Genomic DNA, 15,143 nt, shown 5'->3' with positions numbered 1-15,143 from the left:
AGACTCATAGAAGTAGAGAGTAGAGTGGTGGCTGTCAGGGGTGGGGAGGGCTTGGAGAAATGGGAGATGTTGGCCTAGGGCACAAGGTTTCAGTTATGCAGGATGAATAGGGATCTCCTTTACAACATGGGGACAGTAGTTAACGGTACTGTATTATTTACTTAAAATTTGCTAAGTGGGTAGATCTTAAGTGTTCTTGGAAGAAAGGAAGGAAGGAAGGACGGAAAAAAGGGAGGGAGAGGGGAATGTTAATTTTGTGAGGTGACAGAATGTTAATTAGCTTGATTGGGTAATCATTGCACAAGGTATACATATATCAGAACATCAAGTTGTACACTCTTTGTCAATTATACCTCACTAAAGCCGAAAAGAAGAGGGGGAAGACCTGATTTTCCTTAGCCAAACAGGCCAGAGATGAAAAAGCACACGCTATCTGCAGGATGGAGTCCTTTGCTGCAATGAAATGGCCATTTATTTATTTACTCCACAAGTCTCATCCTTGGCTCCTGATCAGAGGTTTGTCTCATTAGACATTATAAATGGCTTTGGTGGGGCTTCCCTGGTGGTGCAGTGGTTGAGAATCTGCCTGCCAATACAGGGGACACGGGTTCGAGCCCTGGTCGGGAAAGATCCCACATGCTGTGGAGCAACTAAGCCAATACGCCATAACTACTGAGCTTGCGAGCCACAACTACTGAGACTGCGTGCCCCAACTACTGAAGCCCACACGCCTAGAGCCCGTGCTCTGCAACGAGAGAAGCCCGCGCACCGCAACCAAGAGTAGCCCCCCTGCTCGCCGCAACTAGAGAAAGCCTGTGTGCAGCAGTGAAGACCCAACACAGCCATAAATAAATAAATAAATAAATAATTTTTGGAAAATGGCTTTGGCTAATTAAAATGGGGAGGAGGGAGACACAAAAAGATTAGTCATAAATACGGCTTTTGGCAGACAGGATCTGCTCGTGTTCTGGGGCTCAGGGGGGTTACATATAACGCAGCGCCACCGGTGGCGGGAAGCCTGGGAACCGCCGTGAGAGAGTAAGCAGACTGGACCTGGAGACCAGCAGTCTCTGCCCACTGGAGGCCAGGTCTTTCTGGGGCAAGTCTGCAGGAAGGAATAGCTCGGGCGCCCTGGGACGGGAGGTGCAGCCGTCCTGCCATCCTGCCGTCCTGCTGGCAGGTGTGGGAGGGAGGGCTGCGGTTTCCTTTGTGGCCTCCGTGGGACACCAAGCCTGTGTGGCTCCTGGCCCCCTCCCCTCTCCCTGCACTGAGGACACAGCTTCCTCCTGAGTGTAGCCGCATGATTTGCATTTGGGAGAGAGAGGGGAACCACAGGGACCGTGTGTGGTGAAACAGCCTCCGCTCACATTTTTCGAGCCTCCTGCTGTTCCCTCCCAGTGCAGGCCTGAGGGCGGCAGCCTGGGATTGGAACACCCAGCCCCGGAGCAAGTCCTCGAGGGTCCCATCTGCAGTGATGGTTCCAGGGGGTCCCCGGGGCCTGGTCTGGCAGTTTGTGCCTGGCACTGGCTCTTTTCAATGCCGCCCTTGTCTATTTCTTCTGGATTCTGCATCTTAATACTACAAGTCCCATGTTGGATTTTTGCTTTTTTTCCAGGCAACCGGTAACCAAAAACACTTTCAGGCAGTACCGAGTACTAGGAAAAGGGGGCTTTGGGGAGGTAAGTGAACATCCACGTACTCATGGAAAGTTTCTGGACTCCTGTCACCTTTTCTGTCCCTTCTGGTTTGGCCTGAAGTGTCTAAGCATGGCTTCCGAGCGAATGGCTTGGCCATGCGCCCCCAATGGAGAAGGGGGGTGAGGCTGGGGCCTTGGCAAGGTCTGCTGTGTCTGAGGTGAGGAAGGAGGGTGTCTGTGGCAGGGCAGGTGAGCTGGAGGTGCTCTTGGAGCCAGCCTCAGGCAGGAGTCAAGTCTGGAGAGGAGAAATGGGCACGCTGGATTGTGTTTGCAGGGAGAAGGGAGGGCGTTCGGGGCTTAAGCATCCTGGCCACACCATGCTGTCAGTAGGCGCTGTTGTACTTAATCTGATTTTCCTAAGCCTCGTTATTCCCATTTTAGAGATGAGGAAAGCTGAAGTTCACAATGGTTAGGTGACCCAGGCACGGTCACACAGCTGAACAGGGACAGAACTAAGACCAGACCCAAATGCCCTGGTTTCCATTCCTCTGAATTATACAGTCAGGGTTCGCAGGGGTCTCCCATCACTCCCCCCGAAACAAGCCTCTCCTACCAGCAGCTGGTGCTTGAAAGTCCCCAGTTATCAATGGCTGCATCTGGCTGGAAGCTTGGGACAGAGAAAATCTAGTTGCCCCTGAGAGAGGAATGGTTCTTTAGGCCTCAGCCAGCCATCTAAACATTGGTGTAAATGGCTGATTCTGCACCTCCAAGGGCTAGGATTTGCCGAAGGTGCCACCAAAGCCAGATCTCAAGGGCAGGGCCCTGGGAGCAGTGGGTCCACGGCCAGGCATCACCCAAGCCCCAGAGACACAGCATCCTGGCCTTGAGGGAGCTTCACACTGGCCTTGTTTCACGTGCCATGTGCCCTTGGCTTCTTTCTTGCCCCTCAGGTCTGTGCCTGCCAGGTTCGGGCCACGGGTAAAATGTATGCCTGCAAGCGCTTGGAGAAGAAGAGGATCAAAAAGAGGAAAGGGGAGTCCATGGCACTGAATGAGAAGCAGATCCTAGAGAAGGTCAACAGTCAGTTTGTGGTGAGTGTCAGGGCCCCAGGGACAGCCCCCCCCCCCCTCCGTGACTGGGACTTTTGTCCCTTAAGTGTGACAGGTCCTCATCCCCCAGGGCATGGGATGCAGTGAGGGGAGTGGGCTGCAGAAAGGAGCCCGACACTCCCTCCATCACCAGGCACCTGGGGGTCAGTTGGGGCTGACATTGGTCACCGAGTTAGCCTGGCTCCCCTCCGGGCGTGAGAACAGGCTTCCCTGAACGCCTCCGTGGACAAAAGAGGCCCACGCGGGGCCCAGCCAAGGAGCTTTGTTTCCACAGACCCCTGTAGGCTGGTTTCATCACAGGAGACCGAAGTGTCAGGATCCTAGAGAGGCCCATCTGGTTTACGTTCGCGTGTTACTGCATCCAGGCTAGGCTCTGCTGCGGTAACAAATCAACCCCAACTTGAAGTAGCTGAAAATGGCAAAGGCTGTGCTTTTTCTCACCCAAAATCCCATCAGATCAGGCCACCTTCCCTCATCTTCCAGCCACGCACCCCTCCCTTCCCGGGAGTGTGGAGGGTGAGTGCTGGGGGCTCTGCCCTGCCTCGGCTGCAGTGACACCCCTCACTTCCATCCACAGTCCTTGGCCAGAGCCCGTCACGGCCAGGGACCAGCCTGCCGCAGGGGAGGCCGGGAAATGTGGAGGAGGACTTGGGTATTTGGCCAGCTCTCAGTGTCACTGCCACTTGTTATTATAAAAAATAATACATGCTCTGGTAAAAAGTCAAACAGCACAGATGTGTGCAAAGTAAACATAAAAGCCTCCCTGCCTGAGTAACCATTCCAGACGTGTTTGATTCATGTACAGATTTTATTACTTTTAGCCAACGGGATCTTCCTACACATCTTAGGCTGCAACGTTTTTCCCCTTAAATTGTAGAGCTTTTTCTACAACCAGACCAACAGCTGCACCTCTTTTTTAAAGCTGTGCACCATTCCCCAGAGGCACAGGGAAGAGCTAGGCCACGACCTGTGCAACCAGTCCCCACGATAGAAGTTGTTTCTGGTTTTGAAGCCACCGCAACAAATAAGGCCACCGTGTCCATCCTTCAGCATCCCTTTGGCATATTTCTGTGAGGCTGTCCGTGGGATGGATTCCTGGTGGAGCAGTTGCTGGGTCAGAGGGTGTGTGCACGGCCCCCAGTTTCACTCCCAGCAGCTGTGCGTGAGGGCGGACCACGCCATCCACGTGGTGCTGCTGTCATTCCCCAGACTGGGCTGGGCTTGACAAGGCGACACCCAAAGGGGGCAGAGGTTTTAACCACCGGATGCACACACATGCTTTTGTGACGTAAAAACGCAGACGCCGTCCTGTCGGGACCCCTGAAAGGTGCTGGCCTGCCCCTTCCGGCTTTGCCCCCTCACCTAGAACCACCGAATCTGGGGGAGGGGCGGCGGCAGGGGCACCAGGAGGCTGTCAGGGCGCAGGGGGTGGCGTGAAGCTGCTGCAGCTCCCGCACCCTAGCCCTCCCGCCCAGCCTCAAGGCCCGGGAGGAGGAGCAGACGTGGTCGGGGGTCCCCGGAACCCCATCGCAGGGCTGTCTTGTGCTCCCAGGTCAACCTGGCCTACGCCTACGAGACCAAGGATGCGCTGTGCTTGGTCCTGACCATCATGAACGGGGGGGACCTGAAGTTCCACATCTACAACATGGGGAACCCCGGCTTCGAGGAGGAGCGTGCCCTGTTCTATGCGGCAGAGATCCTGTGCGGCCTGGAAGACCTCCACCGTGAGAACATCGTCTACAGGTGAGCGGGCTCCCCTCCCACCGCCCCCCAACCCCGGTCGCCCCGTCTGAGTCTGAGCAGGTGAGGCTGACCCTTCCGTGCCCTGGACTGGACACCCATCCTCACCCTGGGAGTCAAGGCCCGGGCATTGCCCTTGAGTCAGACAGCTCCCACCCAGGAACCGAGTGAGGGAGGGAGACCACGTGTTCCCTCCGGGTTGATGAGGTTAGGCCACCGTTGCCCTCCCAACCGGCGCCTGCGAAGCCCAGTGGATCCCGGTGGCCTGATCCGGAACAAACCCCAGGAAGACTCTAGTAGGATCACCGCCGCCGCAGGCATCAGAATGGACCCCGTTCCCTCCCGCACCATCCAGCTTTTTAGGACCAGGTGTCCAGATTCTGTGAGCAGTGGCCTTCAGACTCTTCTCACAGGCCTCTTCACAGAATTTTGAAAACCTGTGTGCCCTCATGCATTTTTTTTTTTTTTTTTTTTTTTTGGCGGTACGCGGGCCTCTCACTGTTGTGGCCTCTCCCGTTGCGGAGCACAGGCTCCGGACTTGCAGGCTCAGCGGCCATGGCTCACGGGCCCAGCCGCTCCGCGGCACGTGGGATCTTCCCGGACCGGGGCACGAACCCGCGTCCCCTGCATCGGCAGGCGGACCCTCAACCACTGCGCCACCAGGGAAGCCCCCTCATGCATTTTAAGTAGACACCTGAAATTGTCCATCATATGTTAAAAGAGTGGCTAATATTGATATTTTGAAATGAAACTAAAGTGACATCACATTTCTAAAGGTATCCAGTGGAATCTAATTGCTGTAGCAAATTGATTTCCACCATCATGCAGCTAAAAAAATGCATGAAAACTCCTTAATGGAGAGGAGTTTTCTATCATTTTCTTCTCTATTCCCCTCCACCCCGACAGAATAGTTATTATAATGTAATATTTTTTTGCATAAAAGTTATCGATTAGCATTCCACTCTGAAATATGTGGATGTCTATAAGATTTTTAAAAATTTTCCTTTGACCATAAGGCTCTACGTGTTAAGATAATATCTTCCGTTGAGTTTACCTTACAATTATTATTACGAGATCCCACCTCTAATTGGGACTCTGGAGCCAGTCACCATAGCCACATTTAGGAGTGGGGAGACACCTGCTCTTCTTCTGTCAACTGAAGCCACCAGCACGTGGGGGGACCCCCCACACACCAGCCGCTGGGGACACACACGGGGCTTTTGTCAGAGATTATCTTGGGAGCCCGAGAAGGTTTTGAAAGCAAGAGGAATGGTGTTGATGACATGCCCTTCCCCCCACACCATCTCCCAATTTATGCTTTTGTTTTGTTTTCATTCAAGTGAGAAGAGAGTCAGAAAATTTTCCCCGAGGGTTGAAAAAAGAATCCTCGGGCTTCCCTGGTGGCGCAGTGGTTGAGAGTCCGCCTGCCGATGCAGGGGACGCGGGTTCGTGCCCTGGTCCGGGAAGATCCCACGTGCCGCGGAGCGGCTGGGCCCGTGAGCCGTGGCCGCTGAGCCTGCGCGTCCGGAGCCTGTGCTCCGCAACGGGAGAGGCCACAACAGGGAGAGGCCCGCGTACCTTACCGCAAAAAAAAAAAAAAAAAAAAAAAAAAAAAAAAGAAAGAAAAAAGAATCCTCCACTTGATTGCTTTTCTCTTAAAAAAAGAAAAAAGGCGTCCCTCCAAATTGTAGCCCTTCCTCTATGGAGGAAGAGAACCATGGTGCCTCCCTGGCCCCGACCACTTGCCAGAGCCTCTCTGGGGCTGTGGGTTTGTGCCCACTAGGCAGCTGTCTTTCCAACCCGGTGGTCGGTGGTGGCTGATTAATTGCAGTGATGACTCCTGCCCCTATTTGGAATGGTTAACACACCAAAAGCATGCAAGTTAACAACAGCAACAAAAGTATGTTGTAATAAGTAACTCCATGCAAACACCAGTTATCACTCTGTGACGCTGCACCTCTGGAGCTCTGGGCACAGGCTGCGCCCCGTGAGGAGAGCTGCCCTCCGTTTGAGGAACAAAGCCAGTTGCTTGAGAATCTAATCCTCAGCCTAGATGCCATGTGTCGTCTGCCCGATGGCTTAACTGAGTTGCACACACTATCCTGTTATTCTTTAACTCGTGGGGAAAACCTTTTATTAATAAAACCAGGGCTTCCCTGGTGGCGCAGTGGTTAAGAATCCGCCTGCCGATGCAGCGGACACGGGTTCGATCCCCGGTCCGGGAGGATCCCACATGCCGCGGAGCAACTGAGCCTGTGCGCCACAACTACTGAGCCTGCGCTCTAGAGCCCGCGAGCCACAACTACCAAGCCCACGTGCCACAAGTACTGAAGCCTGTGCACCTAGAGCCCGTGCTCCACAACAAGAGAAGCCGCTGCAATGAGTGGCCCGCGCACCGCAACTAAGAGTAGCCCCCCCTCGCTGCAACTAGAGAAAGCCTACAAGCAGCAACGAAGACCCAACTCAGCCAATAATTAATTAATTAATTAATTAATTAAAACCAGACACTTCTGCTGCCTCCCCCCCCCCCCAGTGGGAGTGGAGAGGTTCCCTTTCTCATAAGCATGATTATTTCATCAAAGAGAAGAGAGACGTTAGGGACAGAAGGAGGTGGCTGCATCTACAGCCGTGCCTTCTGGCTGTGCTTTCTCCCAGGCTGTGGCTCAGCTGGAGTTGGGAGATGTGCCAGGCTCCTGGGGGCCCCCACTCCCAAAGGGGGTCTTTGTCCTGGAGGTTACCGTTCTCTCCCTTACAATTCTCTGCCCCAATTCTGCGGCTGGTTCTTTGTCCTCAATAACTTCTCTTCCTTCATTCCCAGACCCTGCTCTGCCTTCAAGGCATCCTGAGACCTCAGGGTCTTCTCAGCCCTGGAGGAGTCTGTCACCACTCCAGCCAGAAGTATTCTTAGCCCTGGGGCCATCAGTGTGTGGACAGGTACCAGGACTAGCCTTTGCCTATAACTTCCTTTTCAGTCACTCTCCAGGGTCAGGAAGGCACCTATGGCAAAAAGCAGCATTTGTTTTAAATTACTGGAGGGAGAGAAGTTAGCGCAAGATTGTCTTGACCCAGAGAGAGACCAGACCTCCTGAGCCCAGAGTCGGGAAGGAAACACTCAGGCCGGGTTGGCCCAAGGGGGTCCACCCAGAGGCTGGTGTGCCCTTGCCTCCCAGAACCACCACACTCACATGCTGGTGATCTTTCCCTTTCAGAGATCTGAAACCTGAAAATATCCTGTTAGACGATTACGGTAAGTCAGGCAGCGGCCCGGGGATCCTCCTCCCGCTCTGCAGCTGGGGCGAGCGTGGCAACCCAGAGGGGGCAGGGGTTCCCCCAGCAGAGACTCAGCGACACTGACCCGGGGTCCACGGCGGGGCAGAGGGCATGGGCAAAGCTCCTACCCGGCAAAGAAGCAGCGTGGCTCAGCCGAGAGGGACGCACGCGAGAGAGCGAGCAGTGAATGAGTGGAGAATTCCAGAGACTCTGGGCCAGTACTTAACTCTCGCACGACTTCCCTGCACCTCATCTTCCTCGTTTGTGAAACAGAAACAGTGGGTCCTGCCCTGCCTGCTTCAGATGGTGGAGGGTGGTGGTGAGGTTCTGACAAGATAGCTCGAGAAGTTGTTTTATCAACTATAGCCAGCTATAAATGTGTTAGACGTGATTACTTGTCTATCACCATTGTTCTTTTCTTGTGTGTTTGTGCACACACGCACGGATAACAGGAGCCACCACAGTAGCCCCTCCTGACTGTTTAGCCTCTCATGCCTGGGAAGGGGTTGTCACATCTTCTATCTAACTAGATCTTCTCATCTCTACAGAGCGGGCAGGGCCGGCACCCCTGTGCCCATTTTACAGGTGATAAGATTGAGGCTCAGAGGGACCAACCTGCCGAGGTCACTCACCCAGCAATATCAGTGGGGAGTTGAGACCAGAAACCAGGTCTCCCTGCCAGCATGCCCCAGACATCAGGCAGCCCCAGGCTGACGGCAGAGAGAGAGGGAGGGAGGGAGGGAGGTCGTTCGTGACCAAGAGAAGAGGTTTGATTGTGATACTGTCGTGTGGCGGAGCAGCAAGAGGGCTCAGGGCCCACTGGCCCTCTCTGGATGCGCCCGGTGCCCGCAGGGGTTCTTGTTCCCTGCTGGTCCCAGAACTGTGCCCACCACTGATTTGTCGCCCAACGGCTGGAATCTGTGTGCTCTCTCCCCCGCCCCCCACCGTTCCTGCCTTTGTCAGGGGCCACTGAGCCAGGGGAATCCACTCAGCTGCAGCCTAGCGGGGTCTCTGGCGTTGGGCCTTGCTGAGGTCCAGGCTGGGAAGGAGGGTAATGTTCCTCCCTGCGGGGTCAGATGAGGCCACGACCCTGCCAGCTGGGCCGCTAGGAGAGACAGCACTGAGGCGAGCTCTCAGCACCACGTCGTCTCTGGCTTTGGGGGCCGGTCCTGGTCCAGGAACTCCAATGCCTCCTCCCAGCCTCTGCTAAGCCTGGGTGGCAGTGTCTCCCAAGGGAGAAAGCAACCCCCAAAGACCAACAAGGCAGAACAGGGAGTTGCTTCCCAAATTGCTTTATGATTTTTCTCCTTAAGCAAATTGTTGCAAAATGTCAGGAGAATCTTACATTTTCCCATGAAGCAATCCCAGAATCAGGCCAAGGCATTTTAAACTTTGTGACATCAGCCGTCCAAGAAGCCCATTAGGGCATTTTATGAGGCAGGTCTGCGATCGTCCAGCCAAACCCAGGCATCCTTTTCATCGCTAAGTTTTTCTCCTAAAAAGTAATACTTTACCCCTGTCCTCTGACACTTGGACTCTCCCAAGGGTCTGCAGTCACCCTGCCATGGCAGGGTCGGTACCACTCTTTCTAGGACAGATGAAATGCCAGGGGCCCATGGCAAGTCTGGGGCCCTGCCCAGGGTAGACCAGATGTCCACATGACCCTCCCAGGGACCTGTTGACTCTGTTGTCCTCCCTCAGGCCACATTAGGATCTCGGACCTGGGCCTAGCCGTGAAGATCCCGGAGGGAGACCTGATCCGCGGCCGGGTGGGCACTGTCGGCTACATGGGTAAGTGTAGGCGCGGCCTCTCGCCAAGCCCCACCCTCAGAGCCACTGGCCTCTTTGTGCAACTAGAAGTAGTCATGCTGGGAGGTGGGAGGTCTTAGCCAGGGTTGGGGGAGCATTGGGGACCCCCCATTGACTTCACTGAGCTCTGCAGCTCCCACCCCTAGCCCCAGCTACATCTCAAGGGCAAGGCCCTCCCAAGGTCAGTGGCAGAGCTGACAAACAGTGCTGCCTGGGAGTGGGTGGAGTAGGGGTCTGCTGAGTTGGCAGACAGCCTTTCAGGGTGACCTCAAGAGGGGGGAGATCATTAGGAAGGGCCCAGAAAGGAGAGGAGCCCACCACCTACTGTGTCACAAAGTACCATTCTAAGGAGAGACCAGCCTCGGGCTCCCTGCGCTGCATCTCCTGAGCCTTCTCTGAGAGCGTCATCCCGGGAGCTGCGGGGAAGAGCCCCAGAGCTACACCGACCCCTGGAATGTTCCTTCCAATAAGGGATATTCCCCGGGCTTCCTTCTGCACACCTCACACTCATAAGCCCACTCACACCAGGAGGTAGAAGACTCCTGAAAGCTCTGGGGGTGTGGGGACCTTGTTTTCCTCTACCGGGCTTGTGCCAGCAACACATGCTTAGGGTTCTAGACTTGGTCTCTGGTGCTCGAGGGTCCTTTTCAGGTTGCACGACATTGGAGGACCTCTGGGGTGTGTGTCTGTTGGGGGTATGTATACCCATGTGAATGCTGAGGGATGGATGGACAGATGATAGATAGATAGATAGATGACAGATGGATGGATGATGGGTGGATGGATTAATAAATGGGTGGATAGACGGATAGATGGGTGGATAGATAAATGGGTGGATGCATGATAGATGGGTGATGGATAGATATATCCATCTGTGCACCTTTGTGTGTGTCTACCTGTGCATCTGCGTCTTCTCTTGCACAGAGTGTCTGCACAGCACGTTGTGTTGTGTGCATACCAGCACATGTGTGGATGCATTTGCCTCCCGGGATGTATGTGGCCTGCCTGATGACCTGAAACTATCTTTTTTGCGTTTCTATGGTGAATCTATAATTCATTTTATCAAAATGTTAGAGAAGCTATTTGAATTCCAGCTAAATTTAAAATCATTTTACTTTGGGTGGACACACCATTCATTGAAACAAATATGTGTGCAGCACCTACTGTGTGTCAGGTGTCGTACCTGTTACTGGGCCCAGCAGGGAATAAGGTGGCTCATGGTCTAGTGGGGGGAGACATCAAGGGAACTGGTTGTTTCCATCCACTGTGGTCAGGCTTCTGAAGCCACAGTCAAGAGTCCTGGGAGCACAGCAAAGAGCAACCAGGGCAGGCTCCCAGGAAGAGGTGGCATTTACAGCAGTTGGTGGGCCAGAGTGGGCAGAGGGCAGAGGTCTCAGCCATCCAGCTCCAGGCCTTCTGTGAGCAGCACCATCTCTCCTGGCGGCAGGACGTCCCAAAGCCCTGTGGACACCACAGTCCTGGCCCCGTCCGCCTGGGCTCTGACCTGCCACCAGCTGTGTCTCACCTCTCCTCGCTTCCCTGCTCGGCCCCCAGCTCCAGAGGTCCTGAACAACCAGAGGTACGGCCTGAGCCCCGACTACTGGGGTCTGGGCTGCCTCATCTACGAGATGATCAAGGGCCAGTCGCCCTTCCGCGGCCGCAAGGAGAAGGTGAAGAGGGAGGAGGTGGACCGCCGGGTGCTGGAGACCGAGGAGGTATATTCGCACAAGTTCTCCGAGGAGGCCAAGTCCATCTGCAAAATGGTGAGCTCCCGGTGAGCCAGACACTGCCCCGGGGTCGGGGTCCAGTGCTGGCTCCCCTCCCGGCCCTTAGCCAAGAACAGCAAGCGGGCTGAAGGGGACAGGGTCAGGGCATGCTAGGGTGTGGGCGATGAAGCCACGAGGCCGGAGGGGCAGGCGGTGAAGGCTTCCAGGAGGGAGCCTGGGGTGGAGCGGGGCGGCTCTGTGATGAGGGAGGGGGGCTGCGGTGAGCAATGGGGGACACCCTCACATCCGGCTCTGTGGGGGAAGCCAGCATGGGGGAGAAAGGGGGTGATCCTGGCTTGTCCCCAAGACACCAAGGGGTCCAGGCAGCCCCTACCCTTGACCTTGGGCCTCCCGCTCTCTCCAGCTCTGGACCCCTGGGTGCTGGCTTGAGACCAGGGGCTGCAGGTGGTGGGTGGTGATAGTTTCAATCTTCGAACATCTTATACTTGAGTTTTCCACCCACTATATGGAATGTCGGTCACACTTGCTGGGGCCCTGCGTGACAGCATCCATGGATAGTGAACTTGACCCGGCCACAGGCAGGGCGCACTCAGGGGAATGACCTTTAGACAGGCTGGGCGGGCGGGGCCAGACTGGGGGCCTGGAAGCCAGATAGAGGAAGGAGTGACAGGAGCCGGCAAAAGTGGAGCTGGGGGACTTCCCTGGCGGTCCAGTGGTTAAGACTTTGCCTTCCGATGCAGCGGGTGTGGGTTCAATCCCTGGTCGGGGAGCTAGGATCCCACATGCCTCGCGGCCAGAAAACCAAAACATGAAACAGAAACAGTGTTGTAACAAGTTCAATGAAGACTTCAAAAATGGTCCACATCAAAAAAAAAAAAGGTGGAGCTGGAGAAAGTCCGCCCCTGGACCGTGGCCCTTCCTCTCGGCCCAGGTGGGCCCGCTTCCTTTCCTGCTTGGCTCTTAGGCTCCCAAGGCCCACCTGTGGCCCCCAGGGCCCTCCTCCCTCTGGTGCTAGCCCAGCTGTGCTAGCACCTCCACTGCAGGCAGCTGCCCTCTTACTCCAGCCACTCGGGGACAGGAGGGGCCTGAGCGCTTGGCTCTGGGCGCCGGCGATCCACAGATCCCCTTCCTGTCCCTGGAGCACGCTGCACCTGGGGCAGCGGACAGGCCGGCTGACCCTCAGGATCTGAATCGTGAGCGTAAACCAGGCTAGAGTGCAGAGAAGGGCAGGCCCGGAGAGCTGATGAAAAGTAGCAGAGTTTCTGCTTCTAGAGAACCTGAGGCTGCACTGCTAGGGGCCCAGAAACCATCTGGCCTAGTTCCCACCCCCAGAAGGCCACCCTCCTGGAGCCGCCCGCCTGCTGCCTGACCGCTTCCTCTTACCAGCCTCGGCCTGACGTCACAGAGGCCTGGGAAGGATTTGGGCTAGAGCCGCCATCTGACCACTTCCAAAGGAAGAGGAGCCGTCGATCTGCCATTGGCATGTGCGAGAGACAGTGAGGGAGGTGCGCTGTGTACACAAGCAAACACATGCCCGGGCCACATGGCTGGGCCAGCCGGTAGCTGGGGGACCTCCGGGAAAACAGGGAGTCACGGCAGCCAGAGCTGGGGTCGGGGGACGAGAGGAGCAAGGCAGCAAAAGGCAGGTACATGGGAATGTGGAGTCCTAGGGATGTTTGAAAGCGGGGGGCTGGGGGGTGCCAAGAATACCTGGTTAGGTCACAGTCAGGTGTCTGTCCAGAGGGACCTAACTGGACAAGGGAAGAAGGAGGTCAGAGCATCACCAAATGTCCCAGGTTAGGGAATTCAGAGAAGCAGGTCTTGAGAAACGCCCAGCAGCAGCATGGGATGGGCTGAGAGGACAGAGAGGCACAGAGCGCCCCCTCCCTGCCCACAGTCATTGGCTTTGGCGCCCGGCTTTGGGGCCCCAGGATGGGGAGGGGGCGGGCACTGCTATTCCTCTGCTGTCCCCTGGTGGCCACTGAAGGAAAGGTGGCATCTGAGCCTGGGGCTCCAGGCAGACCTGGGTCCGTAGGTGTACGTGTCAAACCAAGGTCCCCTGTCTTTCTCAGCTAGAAGAACCTTTGGAGCTCTCTGGCCTTCCTCTGCCTCCTTACCCTGGGGTCTTGGAATTCTGGTCTTGGGCTTCTTCTGCGCCCTTAACCACAGCCCATCTGGTCTGGCAGCCAGGCTGTCACCACCAAGGGACACCAGCTCAGAACACAGCAGGACCTGACTGTAATGAGACCACAGAGGCCCGGGGCAGCTCCAGCCCCACCTGCCGAGGAAGGCCTCTCTACGAACAGCAGGGAAGCTGGTCCCTGGCCCCCAGATTCTGTCCCCCATTCCATCTTGGCAGCCACAAGACCCTCTTCACTGCCCCTGGTGTCCAGAAATGCATGCATCTCATCGCCTTGTCCCCTGGGTCCAGTCGTCCCTAGGCCCAGACCTCAGCCCCCACCTTTCTCAGGCCCCTGCTGAGTCCCAGCACTGGGTCTTCCCCACTGGCCCTGTAGCCCTCTCAGTCTCACCGGTCCTTCCAGCCCATCTCTAGTCTTCCTCCTCCAGGAAGCCCTCTCTGCCTGCCCCATCCACCTCAGCTCACACCATCTCTCCCTCTCACTTCTCCCGGTTTATACTGATATTACATGTGTAAACTCTTTACCTGACGCCCAGGTTGCAGACAGGCAGCACGTAGGTGGGTGTTTATTTCAGCCTGCACAGTGTCTTAGAGAGAGGTGAATAGTGGGTTACTTGCCAAGATTTTTTAATGGGGCAAATTCACCTAAAAACCTGGATTTTTCTGGCTTCTCGAGAAAAGCAGAAGCCCTGGATACTGGCCAGCATGCCTGCCTGGCAGGAGCTGACGGTCATCCTGGCACAGCCCACCCAGCCCAGCCCACCCCTCACCTTATTGCTCTCATTTGTGCCATCTGTCTGGCCAGCCCCTGCAGGCTTTGGGGTCTGCAGCCTCTTGGGATTACTCAGAGCAGAGCAAAGCCCCAGGAGAAGAGCAGCTGAGGCTCCGAGCCACCAGCCCACTGGGCAGAACACTCTTGGGTGGTTGGTGGACCAAAGGGTGACATTGTGAGTGGGTATGTCATGGCTTAGTCCCTTCAAGCCTGTGACCTGGTGCTTGCCCCACTGCCACCTTTCATTCCTTAGTTTTTGGGGGGGCAGCCCCAGCAAGCCTCCCGTCCAGACTCTGGGCCCCAGGAGGCCCCCTGCCCGCTGGCTCTCAGGGCAGCCGTAAATGTGCATTACATGAGCACATGCAGAGAGCGCCAGGGTATCGGTAAAGGAAAGGGCTGGGCTCCCTCCACGGTACAGACCGCCCACGTTGATTTTAGTCTCAAAGAGTGCACTTAGTAGATTCCAGCTGTGTGCATGGTGCGGTGCTCAGTGGGGCGGGGACACTGGGACTGCAGGGAGGGACTGATGCCCTGCGGCCACGTGGCGGCCCTGCCCCATCTTCAGCCGAGGCCTGCCCCTCCCCTTCCCCCCTTCCTCTCTTTCATTCATTCCTTCCTGCCGTCCAGCTGTCTCTGTTCCGGCAGCCCCTTCCTCTCCTATTAACCGTCCTGCCCTTTGGTTGTGATGAGGACACTCCTCTACCCCAACCGTCCTTGTCTCCCCACTACATCTGTATTAAAATCCTACCTCTGGGGCTTCCCCAGTGGCACAGTGGTTGAGAGTCTGCCTGCTCATGCAGGGGACACGGGTTCGAGCCCTGGTCTGGGAGGATCCCACATGCCGCGGAGCAACTAGGCCCGTGAGCCACAACTACTGAGCCTGTACGTCTGGAGCCCGTGCTCGGCAACAAGAGAGGCCGCGATAGTGAGAGGCCCGCGC

At 56.1% G+C, this 15,143-nt stretch overlaps 1 protein-coding gene across 6 annotated transcripts in view; it reads left to right on the top strand.

Moving 5' to 3' along the window:
- GRK5 (G protein-coupled receptor kinase 5) overlaps window positions 1-15,143 on the top strand; it is a 293,743-nt gene that overhangs the window by 202,326 nt on the left and 76,274 nt on the right. For 5 of the 6 annotated variants that reach the window (XR_010838817.1, XM_059052466.2, XM_067024552.1 and 2 more), the window contains 6 exons: window positions 1,616-1,679; window positions 2,587-2,727; window positions 4,298-4,488; window positions 7,695-7,732; window positions 9,457-9,546; window positions 11,119-11,327. Coding sequence is in view for 5 of the 6 variants with exons in the window: in XM_059052466.2 (XP_058908449.1) it covers window positions 1,616-1,679; window positions 2,587-2,727; window positions 4,298-4,488; window positions 7,695-7,732; window positions 9,457-9,546; window positions 11,119-11,327 (733 nt within the window). In the remaining variant the exon portion in view is untranslated. Of the gene's footprint in view, window positions 1-1,615; window positions 1,680-2,586; window positions 2,728-4,297; window positions 4,489-7,694; window positions 7,733-9,456; window positions 9,547-11,118; window positions 11,328-13,363; window positions 14,989-15,143 lie in introns of those variants that run through there. The other variant, XM_067024553.1, reaches the window with a different exon arrangement.

This window comes from Kogia breviceps, chromosome 2 (genome assembly GCF_026419965.1).
Source record: "Kogia breviceps isolate mKogBre1 chromosome 2, mKogBre1 haplotype 1, whole genome shotgun sequence".
Taxonomy (NCBI): Eukaryota; Metazoa; Chordata; class Mammalia; order Artiodactyla; family Physeteridae; genus Kogia; species Kogia breviceps.
The sequence above is the reverse complement of the archived record's forward strand: the minus strand, read 5'-3'. Positions and strand labels throughout refer to the sequence as shown.